Here is a 13,541-nt window from a genome sequence, read left to right on the forward strand (position 1 = left end):
AACGGTTTCAATTTCCCGAGTTTCCATCGTGCGTGACATAAGGACCCGGGGTAGTCAATCGATAAAAATTGATACCGGAGAATCATTCGATAAATCGATATCTATCGATAAATTGAACTTAAACGATATCGATTTTATCGGTCAATCGATAAAATTCGATACTCACACGCCGACGAAGTGTTAATGTTATCGATTTTATCGGATTCATCGATCTTTATTGAATCGATAAAAATTATCCTGTTTCCGTTGAGGGAGCGTTTGATTGTGACTCTTTAAATTTAGATTTCAAAAGCGGAAATGAAATGATTTGTTTTCATGCACTGTACAAGAGACTAAAGAGACTGCATTATGATTTTCTTCCCGATTTTATTGTTCGATTTACCGGGTTCGATAACAAACATAAACTATTTACTCAAAAAATCACGAAAATCTGTAACTTTAAAGACTGGGTGAAAGACCAACGAGCGTGCGATTGTGTTACATTAGCAAATAAATAAAACAGTGGAATAATCAACCAGGGATCTATATCGGATTTCAAATACAATACACCCTGAGTAATACTAATCGTTTGTAGAAAAGATGAAGCAATTTTTATCGTTTAACGATCAGGAAAGTTGTTATCAGTGTCTCTGCGAGTTCTTTAATATCTTTCGGTGTTTCCGTTTCGAAAATTGGAACGATAATTCAGTTTCGATAAATTCGATATTTATCGATAAAATCGATAGCCCTGATTCAAAAATCGATAATTATCGATTACTCACAACGAAATCTTTTATCGATTTTTATCGAATTTCGAAAAAATTAATCGATTTTTATCGATTGTTATCGAATGCTATCGATTATCGATATTATCGATTGACTACCTCGGGCATAAGGAGGACGGCCGTGACAGAGCTTTTCCGTATCTTAAAAATGACTCTTCGGGTAATTTTCAGCATTCTAAACAATTTAAGTTTAAGGAGAAATATTAAGCTAAACATTCGAAAATTCACAAGGGCAAACAAACCTCTTTTCTGGCAAAAGTGAACTCCAGATGTTTTTTCGTATTTCCGGCCGCCATGTTTGTGTCCCTCAGATGGCGTCTCCATACTAAGCTCTATAAATTTATGTGGAACATTTTGTCAAATAACTCCAGTAGGGAATGCCGCACAGACCTGACACTTGGACAGATGCCTTATTTATTTATCCTCTATACCATGTCAATTTCTTGACTTCATTCATGGAACGGTTTCGATTTTTTTTTTTCAATGGCGTGACAGTGAAAACCGAGAATATTGTGGGGAAGGTCGTTTATAAACATAAAAAAAGGATAGGGCCCAAGACGGTACAATGAGCCACCCTGGATAGTACTGGAGACCACGTAGAATTAGAACCGTTAACCACGACGCGTTGGCTGTGCCCAGTTAAAAAGCTACGGAGCCAGGTGTTAGACTTGTTACGGATTCCGTAGTAGTGAGCCTTAAGTAAGAGAAGTTCGTGAGTATCGGATGCTTTTGCAAAGTCCAAGAATACGACGTCTACCTGCCCGTGAGTATTTAGGACTGAGGACCATTCATGTATAACGGTGATAAGTTGTGTCTCGCATGAGAGGCCCCGCTGAAAACCGTGCTGGTGCGGGGAGATGATATAATTGGCTGACAGATGACGTGATATGTGGCAGTATACTATATGCTCCATGACCTTGGATGTAAGAGATGTTAAAGATACCGGTCTATAGTTTTTTGGATCTGCCTTGGAGCCCTTTTTAAAGATGGCACAGACATTAGCTAGTTTCCAGGCAGATGGCAGGGTTTCAGTGTCATAAGATTGTTGGAACAAAGAGGCAAGTACAACAGCGAACACTTCACCTGTTTGTATATTTAGCGACAATGGAATGAGAGAATGTACACCGTGAACTTGATTGACATGTAGCTTGAATGATGCGAATGACCTTGACGAGTATCAAGTAACAAGCAAATAAGGATTTGTGCGATCGAGTGTTAGAGTCCAAAGGAGATTGTGACTGCGAGTGTTTTGTACTGTTAACCGAACCTGAAGGGTATTAAAGAACGTATACAGTCCTCTTGAAAGTGGAGTGAAATATTTTGTACAACTAATAGATCTAGATCTAGAAAACATTATTAAACTATAAAGTTCATTCCATCCCTTAGTAATGGACAATCAAGAGTATTCTAATGTTAGAATGAAGTATACAAAATAGACAGACACTTGAAATACTTATACTTGTAAAGTAAAAATCCACTTAGAAAAGTTACCAAAAGATATGTATTCCATTGAAATGCAATAAAAACGACATGCTACGTGAAAAATCTAGAATAAAAGAGTTGTTTTCTTATATATAAAAATATTTTAAAAAATCGGTCCGTTCTGTAAACACTGCTTTACGATTACGATATTTTTTTTACAAACTTTCCCGCTTAGTCCTAGATGAAACCCACCGAAGTGCAGTGTATCTACAATGTATCTCCTCAGTTGTTCTTGTCCAATGGTGCGGGAAGCCTCCATATGAAAATTCCTTTGTAAATTTTGTAAATGTACCTTGGACAGCCTCAAACCAGAATGGTAAGGGCCAAAGGACGACTTTTTCGAGAATTATTTTCTCCCTTGAAGTTTTTCATTTGGCAAAACACACTCCCCCTCAACTAACATAAATTACTTTCTGCAGACTTTGTAGCGCAAAGTTATGCTGTCCCAATTAATAAGTCAAGTGACCTCGCTAGGTGGGAAGTATTGAACTCCTTATCCCTTGTTAGCGCTAATCGTGTTTTCGCGAAAGGAACGTAATTGAAGAAGGTATTTAAACCTCAGCGTAGGGTGGTTTACTAGTGAACTGGCACTCGAGGAACCGGGACCTGGTTGTTGAAGCTAAGTCTAAATATATGTCACAAGCAGTTTATCAGTCTTGCTACTGACGGCCGCACTCTCTGCTGCTCCTTGTCTCTCCCCAGTGCTTCTCGTATTTCTAGCATTTCTAGCTACTGTGTGTCTGTACCACTGGTAATTCGTTCTTCTTCCTCTTTCCCTAACTCGCCAAGACACGAAGGTCCAACAGGTTTGTACAATAGTGGATCTTTTGAAACCTTTCCAGGTTCTTCTTCCTCTACTTCGCCAAGACGCGGTGGCCAAATAACTTCGCCAAGACGCGGTGGCCAAATAGGTTTGTAAAATGGAGGATCTCTTGAAACCTTTTCAAGTTCTTCTCTATCCAGTGGGCCAAGACGCAAAGGCCCAACAGGTTTGTGCAATAGCGGATCTTTTGCAACCTTTCCAAGTTTTTCTCTCTCCACCTCGCCAAGACGCGAAGGTCCGTCAGGACTGCGCAATGGTGGATCCCTTTTTTTAAATTTGGCTATTGTTGCTCTCTTTACCCGGCGAAGAAGTAAAGGCCCGGCAGGTTTGTGCAATAGTGGATCTCCTTCCTTTATAGAGCCTCGCGCGCCGTTTTCAAGTAACAGCTTCACGAGAGTCTCACTACTTTCGCTGATAGCAAGATCGAGTGGGGTTTTGCCAATTACGTTAGGCAGGTTAATATTGCATTCTGATTGAATTAGCAACTTAGAAATGTTGACAAATCCTTCGCGAGCAGACACATGAAGTGGTGTATCTCCATAACAGTCTCGAATGTTCATATTCGCGTTGTTTTCAAGCAACATCTTGACGAGAGTTTCATCACTTCTTGTTACTGCAATATGAAGTGGTGTATCTCCTTCCCAATCTTGAATGTTCACATCCGCGTTGCTTTCAAGCAATAGCTTGACGAGAGTTTCATCACTTCTCGTAACTGCAAAATGAAGTGGTGTTTTTTCATCCCTGTCTTGAATGTTCACATCCGCGTTGTTTTCTAGCAACAGCTTGACGAGAGTTTCATCATTTCTCTTAACTGTAATGAAAAGTGGTGTATCTCCATCCCAGTCTCGAATGTTCATATTCGCGTTGTTTTCAAGCAACAGCCTGACGAGAGTTTCATCACTTCTCGTAACTGCAGTATGAAGTGGTGTATCTCCATCCCAGTCTTGAATGTTCACATCCGCGTTGTTTACAAGCAACAGCTTGACGAGAGTTTCATCATTTCTCTTAACTGCAATATGAAGAGGTGTATCTCCATTATTGTCTTGAATGTTCACATCCGCGTTGTTTACAAGCAACAGCTTGACAAGAGTTTCATAATTTCTCTTCACTGCAATATGAAGTGGTGTATTTGCCGTCCTGCTTTTAATGTTCACATCCGCGTTGTTTTTAAGCAACAGGTTGAGGAGAGTTTCATCGTTTCTCGTAACTGCAATATGAAGTGGAGTTTCTCCATTATTGTCTTGAATGTTCACATCTGCGTTGTCTTTAAGCAACAGCTTGATGAGAGTTTCATCATTTTTCTTAACTGCAATATGAAGAGGTGTATCTCCATTATTGTCTTGAATGTTCACATCCGCGTTGTTTTTAAGCAACAGCTTGACGAGAGTTTTATCATTTTTCTTCACTGCAATATGAAGTGGTGTATTTCCCATCCTGCTTTTAATGTTCACATCCGCGTTGTTTTTAAGCAACAGCTTGACGAGAGTTTCATCATTTCTCTTAACTGCAATATGAAGTGGTGCATCTCCCTTATTGTCTTGAACGGTAACATCCGCGCTGTCTTTAAGCAACAGCTTGACAAGAATTTCATAATTTCGCTTAACTGCAATATGAAGTGGTGTATTTGCCATCCTGCTTTTAATGTTCACATCCGCGTTGTTTTTAAGCAACAGCTTGACGATTGCTTCATCGTTTCTCGTAACTGCAATATGAAGTGGTGTATCTCCATTATTGTCTTGAATGTTCACATCCGCGTTGTCTTTAAGCAACAGCTTGACGAGAGTTTCACCATTTCTCTTAACTGCAATATGAAGTGGTGTATCTTCCGCCCTGTTTTGAATGTCCACACTCGCATTGTTCTTAAGCAACAGTTTGACGAGAGTTTGATCATTTTCCTCAACTGCAAGATGAAGTGGTGTTTTTCCATCTTTGTTCCTTACGTTAATGTTGCTTCCTGAATCAATTATCAATTGGGAAATGTTGAAAAATCCTTCACGAACAGATACATGAAGTGGTGTATATCCGCCAGCGTCCTGGATATTCGCATCAGCTCCATGCTCCAAAATCAGGCGAATGGCCATGTAGTTGTTACAATTACTCGCCAACAACAAAGATGCTGTTTTATCATTGCTTCTTTGAGTACTTACGTCTGCACCGAGATCAATGAGGGTTTTAATCAACATGCTTGAAGATGACTGAGTCGCCCACAACAAAGGTGTGGAATTGCTTTGTGCTGAGATATTTGTATCGATACCGTCATTTAAAACAAGCTCTATCACCTTTTCCACATCGTCACTTTTTGCTCGCCGGTGCAGCTCATTTAGCGTTTTGACTTTCTTGACCATCCCTTGGTAAAGTTTGTCGATGTCATTATGACTTGGCCGTCTCCCTTCCAGACTTGACAGAATTTGAGCAGCAGATTTTCCAGCAAATACATTAGCGCCGTTTCCCGTAGTTTGAACGTTCATCTCTTTCACAAAGTCATCGAGGAGGACACTTCCTTTGGAAACGATGTTATAGTTCGCTTCTACGACAGCCGCCTGTAGCAGGTTAAGACCCGACCGTCTGTCTACACTAAGGACAGCTTTGCGGGCTTGTATCTTCAGACTGGACTGCAATTTAAAATGTTTAAGGTGAATTTTACTTCCTAATGCTCTTTCTATATTGACTTTCTAATTGGATTTCTGCCAAAATCGTAAGAAAAAAATGAATCGTGTATTGAAAACCATCTTTTGCACTCAGAAAGACTTGAAAAATTTGGTCAGTAAAGGACTCCTAAAAAAGTAAGTGAGGAAGCGTATAATTGAATATGCTGCACACTTTCTTAATTTTCCTTAATTTTCCTTGTACCTTTTCCTTTTATTTTTAAGGTACAGGTGTAGCTTAAGAAAAACTGACAGAACTGATTAGTATATATCTTACCGGTTGCTGAAAACTTGGAATTGCGTTATTCTCCAAAAGCAACTGCACTATGGATCGGTAATTTTGGCGTTCAGCTTTCTGAAGAGCCGTGCGTTGAAACTAAAAACACAGAAAGATTGCAGGGTCAGTATAGATACCGTCTATAATTGCAACACTCACACAACATTTACCCACACAAATGTGATTCTTTCAGATCTGTACTGAGGGAAATGTGGTCAGTATTTGGTCAGTATTCCGGTGACGTCTTGTTTGCAGGTGTCACACTCAATATCATATACCATATCACAGACCTTGTCGGTCTTCGGCGTATGTTTGGACCAGCAGGGACTTAAAGTGTGTTCTTCGGTCTACTGTAGGTGGGTGTTAGGAAAGAATTTGCTATAACAGCGAGTTTAGTGTCGGTCGAGTTGATAAAGTTGTAATTAGGCTCGTGTATGCATTTAGCTTAAACTTAGGAATTTAGCTTTTGGCAGTGAATAACATTTGAGTTCGAAAATAGCTTCCATAAATAGTTTCAAATCGACGCTTTTGTTTAAAAATAGTCTTTTCAGGCTCCGTTGTCAGTTTTGCCACGGAGTTGCTATTAGATTCGCTTCATTGATTACGCCGCTCCGATTGTTTACATTCAGCTGCAGTCACCCGTAAAGGGAACTTGTCAATTAATTGCTTTGTTTTCATGCTTTGCGCTATTTGTTAAACAATAATCCTATAAAAGCCAACAGTACTTGTTCTCGTGGCACAACGAACTAACTATTTTAAGCGCTTTCCGGAACATTGAGTCACTACACAAATGTCCCTTGTGTTCGTTTCTAAAAATACTATTCCACCAAATAATTACTTTAGTTAGGTTAATCTATCTGCCTTAATTAGTTTCCTTTAAAACTGCGCGGTGTCTATTCAATTTGACACTTTTCGCTTTAATTCAATACATTCCGAGTTATTTTTAGTCGAACCTTCGCACAGTAATAGCTGTTAATTTGCTTTTCGGCATTGCTCTCTTCACCGCAAAAGACAGATCTAGATTAAAAGTATGAATGGTTTTGCTGACTCGTAGAATTCCAAGTATGCAGTTTTTGTTAAAGGTGGTAAACTCTGTAATTAAACAGCGAGGATACGTGCTTCGGCAGCCGCTCGCTGACCTTGCAATTCTATTCATACTTCGCTAGTACGTGCTCTAAGAGCTTTTGCTGACTCTGCTGCTCTTGTAATTTATTGTTGTAAGGAATTTTCAATTTAGGTTACTTTAAAAATAGCCTTAGCAACAATAACTTCCAGAGTTAAAAATATATTTTGTGGTTTACTTTCGCTAAGATCAAACAAGTTGTGTATGCGCTTCTTTGTATTTCTTGTACTTGAATAGCTGTTCGAATCATATATAACGTAGTCTGTTTGTACTATTTTTCGATTACTTCTGCAACAACATGTACGAGTGCTAGAAATAAACGCTGTTGGATCCAAGTCAAGTTTCTCTCATTGCTCTGTGCCAGTTCGTGGTTTGATCCCGTACCTCAAGAGAGTGACGGCTCTTTCCTGCAAGCGAGTTGCCCATTTGAGTCTAATTTCCCCCGTTGTCAGTTGTTTCCAAATGCCAGAGAACCGTAAAGTCCATAGTTGTCCCGAAGTGGAAAAACCTTCCGTCACATGGGAATACCGTAGTTCTTAAAGACTCAAGACAAGTGTTCTGTCAATCTGCTGGTACAAGGGAGGCCTACAGTGAAAATTTTATCCCCTGCCCTGCATTTTTTCTTCTCCTTCCGAACATTAAATGGAACGAGTCCTCGCCGGTGAAGCATAGTTTCACACAGCACGTTATATCTTGCTTTTACACGTTTACTTATCTGGAGTTTGAAAGGCCCACCTCTCAAGCCATCGGCTCCGAGGGCCTTCCCAAAAATGTTCCCGATCCTGTTCTCTGTCTTTTTTTCTCAGTGACTAGGATTTCGGCTTTGTTCAATTTAATGTGGAAAACAGACCTCTTGTGTTGTATGTGATGATTGGACTAGACGTTAGGATACTGCAACTGGTCAGTGTGAGTGCGTGTCCTGTGGACAGTGGTCTTGATGTTCAAGTAATCTGCCACATGGATCTAAGTATCCTCGAAAACCAAGACCCCATCCCCTTCCATTGCTATGGTAAATTGTATGTGCGGGATGATGCTGTTCAGGTGTTTAGTGAAGCATTCAGTGTTGTTACAGTGCAACTCAGTGTTTACTTGTAATTTATATTCTTAGGAGACATTAACTAACTTTATTTCTCATGCAATAATTTACCTTTTATCTAACTCACCCTGTCTAGAGCATTGACATTTGCACCATGTTCTAACAACAGTCTGACAACAGATTCCTGTCGATACCAACAGGCAAGGTGAAGAGGCGTCAGAGAAAACTGGCAAAAATAAAGACAGCACAGAGAGAATTACATGGGGTTTCACAACGGGTATATTTGATTGCGACCAGAAAGCAGATTTACAACAGATTAAACTGCGAAACGTCGTATAACCAGTCACTGGTTAAATCCATGGTACAAAGGCGTGATTGGCTGGCAACTCTTCTGGAAAATATTACAACAAAAAACAGAACAATATCGCAATCCTAAGAAAAAAAGCAGATGCTACACAATAAAAACAATTACAAGCTTACGAGAGCCGCGCCACTACATGTATACCACTGGGTTTTCCTAAGTTGTATGCGTCATTAGAGTTATCCATTGCATTCAAAAACAGGTTTGCCATACAAACAATACATTAAAAGACAAAACAGCTTGTACACTATACAATGCAATGCTACACGATGCAATTCACGCAACACAACGCGATGCAAAACAATACAACTAATGCGAATGGGTACACGTTAATCTCCACAAATGGAATAGATTTCAAACCTGGTCTCTTTGGTCCACATCTTCACCACCATCAAGAAGCATTTTGACAGTCTCAGAAAGTCCACTGATCGAAGCTTTGTGCAGAGCACTTCTGGATGCCTGTTGATAAAAATCCATCGACCTTCCAGTCGATTACTCAGGAAATACATGATTATAAGTACTACTAAAATATGAGCGGGGGATCTACATGGGCGTAGATCGGACGCGAATATTTTATCGTAGTTGTGAAAAAAAAAATTGAATGCAAAGTATTTTTATGCCATTCAGTCATTGGACATGCATGTCAAAGTATTATAGGTCCCACAGGAGAGAGAGCACGGGACAATAGTACAACTATTTATAATTTATAATTTTCAGTCACTGTTAAACCGTGAGTCGTTTTCGTTCTCCGAAAACTGAAGCGGAAAAAATTACCTTACAGTCTGTAACAGTACCTAAAAATACGAAATACAATACAAAATGGGTGGTGAACGTTTTTACTACCTGACAGAACACTAGAATGAACAAAAAAGCGCAGTTGGAAACAGTTGGAGGGAACGGACTTGACAGAACTGATGTCGAGGACTTGTCAGCCCCACTCGAGCATATGTCCGGAAAGAGTTTAAACTTCTGGCTGTGCAAATTCATTTATGAAGTGGCGAAGCAAACTGAAGAACGTTACCCTCCTAAGACACTCTACCTACTTGTTTGAGGCATTTACCGCCATTTGGCAAATGTACAGGGGAAGATGGCTTTCAACATACTGGACAAAAGTGATAAGAGGTAAAACGACATTCTTTGAAGTGTTATTTTTTTTGTTTGCATTTTAATCAGTAGAAATCTGTATCAAAAGTTAATGAATACTAATTAGCTGAGCAGGAGTTTGTATCAAAAGTTAATTCTAATGTTTAATAATTCATCAACCCCAGCCTTTCCGTGCTACCTATTCAATCCCTCCCCGTGCTTTCAGACAGCTGATCTGTATTGGAGTTTACAGAGGTGTACATGTGACTCAAATACTACCTATTGATTGCTCATAACTTTGATCAACAATTAATGAATTTTACAATACGCTTTAAGGACGGTGCCTACTAATATGGAAGTATTTTTGTGCGGTTTATGACTGTGCGGGAAAAGCAGATCTTAGGAAGGCCTATTGGAATCCAAAACGAAAATTGGGGGTAGCCACGCATTTTTCAGAGATAATTAAGCAATAATATCTCTAAAAAGCGCCAAAATATGAAGCAATGTATGGGATTTTTTCCTAAATTGCAGCTTAATTATCTCTGAAAAATGCATGGTTACCCCCAATTTTCTTCCGAGATACCAAAAGCGTTTGCTAAGCTCTGCTTTTTCCGCATAGTTTTAAACCGCGCAAAAATATTCCTGTATTAGCAGGCACCGCCCATAGCAAACCCGAGTATCTCGCGATGCGTAGAACGTATGCGCAGTAACAATAGTAGGCACCGTCCTTAAAGCGGCACTGTCACGGCGATTTTGCTGTATTTTGGTCAAAACTGATCAAAACATTTGACGAAAAACTTCTTTGAGAACATGAAATTTGCTTTAGAACACCAGGAAGAAAATATGAAGGGATTTCTCCAAGGAAGAAAGAACTATAATCAGTTCTTAGCGAGTGCTCTGAAGGACAAAAGAAGAACTTGAAAAAGTTGGACAATCTTTCCAAGTTGCAGTTCCTTTCCATCCTAGCCATCCGCGGCCAAACATAATAAACGCACTAGTTTCTATGCACCAGTAGGGATACTGTTCACAATACTGAACCATTATTTCAGAACGATTCAAATATATTTTTTGGCCACTCAAACAAACACTAAAATAGGTGACACTGCCCCTTTAAGACAACGAGTTCACGATAAACTTCAGCAGTTTGGCCTGAAAATCATTAAATGTGGGTTGTTGGAAACTGATCAGAGTATATCTGTTGAGGGCTTTTTTTTCCACTGGGATCCATCGCTCTTGTCAGACTATGGACTGTGGAGGGCTTGGTAAAGCAATAATTGAGTGATGTTGTTAGTGTTTAAGATTCCGGTTTGTTGCAATGGGTCAATTGCCTTAGTAGACGTTTAATTGGCAGGCGCAAGAGGCCTTTAATGATGGTTGCTGTTATCTTTTGTTGCGAATTCTTCTTTTTCTTGTTCAATAAAGAAGCAAAGGTCACAGTCATTGCTACTCTAAGCTTTCCATCTTTTAAGGTAACCAGCGCAGAAAAATGCCAAATGAAGAGCTTCAGAAACCCTCAACTTGAAATAAATTGACCTTAAATTGTTGAAAATATCGTATTACATGTATTTCAAACAGGTCTCGAAAACCTGAAAGCCATATTTCAATTACCAGACAAAACAGGATTTTATCAGTTTCAGTTCTGTCTTTAATTTTCCCGTGCGCCAAAAGTGCAGTGTGGAATCGGTAACGTCGCATGGTTGTCCATTATTTCACAAAGAAGAACCTCTACCCCCTATAGCAGCAACCCAACCATATCACACTAAAAGTCCAAAATGGTGTCAGGAGGGAAAAATGGACAACAGTTACATCCACGTTTTGCACCTTAAGGTGTTCGTTCCATTTGTTTTGATAAAATTTGAAATGAGCGTTATTTTCATAGATTTAAGGCCAATTACTCTAAAGAGTGGAGGTTCCCTTAGTGTCTTCTCCTTTGTCTCTTTTGAAATACCATGTAACTCATTCATTCAAAGACTAGCTCGTTCTTGGCATTAAGGTCCCAGTAATATACAAATCTATGATAAAAATATAACAACTCTACACTTACTTTGGCCCTTTCTGCTCTAATCATCCAGTTCATAACCTGTTTTCTATCCTGTAAACAGGGTAAAGACAAGGGAGCAACATCACCGCGCTTAACTCTCTTAAAATTTACGTGACATAGACAAGTACAAAATTCGCCCTAATAAAACAATGTTTAGCACCTCTTCACATCCATACAAATAAGCAAGTTACTGCTAAAACGACTAAACAAGACTGCACACGCATATATTCACTACCATCGGTTTCTCATGGCATGGTATTCAACAAAACTGAAAAGGTTCTACCTTCTGAAATTCATCAGTCTGTCTTGAGCCCTCTCCTGCTGGATTAGTGTCTTCAGGCAGAAAGCCACTGCTACTTGCTTCCCCTGGTTAAATAACAATAAATTACCAGTCCGTTCAATTGTACGAAATGAGATACTCGAATTGGTAGTACTGTATTGCGGCTAGCCAAAAATAAAATTCCCTGACTTTTCACTGACTTTGAGTACAATTAAAATTTTCCTGACTTCACACAATATTCCCCGACTTTTCCCAGAACTTCAAAAGAATCTGTTTCCCCTGACTTTGCGTTGACCGTAGCAACCCAGGTGATGTTATTTTGGCTTCCTGTCCACATGACGTAACGTTTCGTTTCCATGTGATACGTCTCGAAAAGATATGTATTAATCACTTCATGACTTGAAGTCTTACAGCTGAGTTCCTGATTTCCATTCAATAAAATCTCCTTGAACTATCCACTAAAAAGTACCTGACATTTCCATGAAAGCATTCCTGCACATCAAGTAGTTTCTTTCTCCTATGGTTGTCGTCAAGTTAATCGTCTCCCTGTTCAGTTTCCTTTTGACTTCGTCAGTCATAAGGTGCCTCTCAGCTTCTTCATTGAGGCGACCAGAGAGATAGTCACTCCACAGACGCTCAAGACTTTCTAGGCTAGGGCATCGCACTACGATTTCCAAAGAGCCAACGTTAACGGACACAAGGGCCACGTGGTAAGCCTTTTCTAAAAATTCAATCAGGGCTCCCACTGGTTCTAGTTCAGCTGTGGAAAGGTTGTGGGATTTCACATACGTCTGTGCTTGAAATGCTAACATTGCATGGACTGTTTCTTGTTGTTCTTCATTTAGACCTTGGGTGCTTATGAAAAGCTTGATAAGAGTATCTGAAATCAACGTGAAATTCACGTAAGTGTTATAGACCTTCTCATATGTACATCTCCAAATACTGTACATGAATTACGCTGTCTCTAAAGTGCTATATTTCCATTCTGTTGGCTGAGTTGATTCATTTGACTCAGTCATTTCATTTGTATACATACTTCTCTGCAAAAACTAAAAAGAAAAGCTTAATATTAATTTAAGGAGGGTGTTACTAAGAAGCTAGTCTAACAACTGGCCCTCAGATTCCTGCTCAGCTAGGAATTCACATGGTTGCCTCTTGTGCGATTCAATTCAATTTTATATTTCACACGTACAGCGAGATTCAATACGATACATAAAAAGCAATAAACATTTATATCACAAAGGAGGATTAAAAAGAATTAGGAGGAGAACTGCAGAATCTGGAGACAAACTGTCAAAGTAAGGACGAAACACAACAACAAACTAAACCCCTATATTACGTGAAATACGGGAATCCAACCCGTGTTACTGTACACTTTTGATTGGCCAGTGCTCTCACCACTATGCCATAACCTCTCTCACACATGGAATGTTACATGTAATCATAAGCATGCCATGTTTATATAAATTTTTTTTCTTATGCGCTACACAGCGAAAATGTGATGGCTCCGTCGTGTTGCCATAAAATCACGGCTTGGATGACTTACAATTAAACAAAGATGGAGGACTCGGTAGCCAAGGAAAGGAATATATCCAAAACGGAAGATTACTGCTACCTTTGACTATA

At 39.5% G+C, this 13,541-nt stretch overlaps 2 protein-coding genes and 1 long non-coding RNA gene across 6 annotated transcripts in view; 1 reads left to right on the forward strand and 2 right to left on the reverse strand.

Moving 5' to 3' along the window:
• The window catches only part of LOC146462742 (uncharacterized), a 93,000-nt gene extending 89,510 nt beyond the window's left edge, over positions 1–3,490 (forward strand). The window contains exons 2-3 of the long non-coding RNA XR_014857060.1: positions 3,158–3,304; positions 3,386–3,490. This is a non-coding gene — a long non-coding RNA (uncharacterized LOC146462742). The remainder of the gene's footprint in view (positions 1–3,157; positions 3,305–3,385) is intronic.
• LOC146462743 (uncharacterized) overlaps positions 1–13,541 on the reverse strand; it is a 142,569-nt gene that overhangs the window by 89,409 nt on the left and 39,619 nt on the right. For all 4 annotated transcript variants that reach the window (XM_085085227.1, XM_085085226.1, XM_085085225.1 and 1 more), the window contains one exon: positions 12,385–12,795. In XM_085085227.1, the coding sequence (XP_084941353.1) occupies positions 12,385–12,795 (411 nt within the window). The remainder of the gene's footprint in view (positions 1–12,384; positions 12,796–13,541) is intronic.
• Positions 1–13,541, reverse strand: part of LOC146462746 (uncharacterized) — an 87,224-nt gene that overhangs the window by 38,610 nt on the left and 35,073 nt on the right. The window contains exons 8-12 of the mRNA XM_085085228.1: positions 11,639–11,686; positions 8,872–8,970; positions 8,278–8,376; positions 5,992–6,090; positions 3,369–5,681 (exon numbers count right to left, since the gene is read on the reverse strand). Coding sequence (XP_084941354.1) covers positions 3,369–5,681; positions 5,992–6,090; positions 8,278–8,376; positions 8,872–8,970; positions 11,639–11,686 — 2,658 coding nt within the window. The remainder of the gene's footprint in view (positions 1–3,368; positions 5,682–5,991; positions 6,091–8,277; positions 8,377–8,871; positions 8,971–11,638; positions 11,687–13,541) is intronic.

Source organism: Pavona decussata, unplaced genomic scaffold, assembly GCF_977016875.1.
Source record: "Pavona decussata unplaced genomic scaffold, jaPavDecu1.1 SCAFFOLD_185, whole genome shotgun sequence".
Classification (NCBI taxonomy): domain Eukaryota; kingdom Metazoa; phylum Cnidaria; class Anthozoa; order Scleractinia; family Agariciidae; genus Pavona; species Pavona decussata.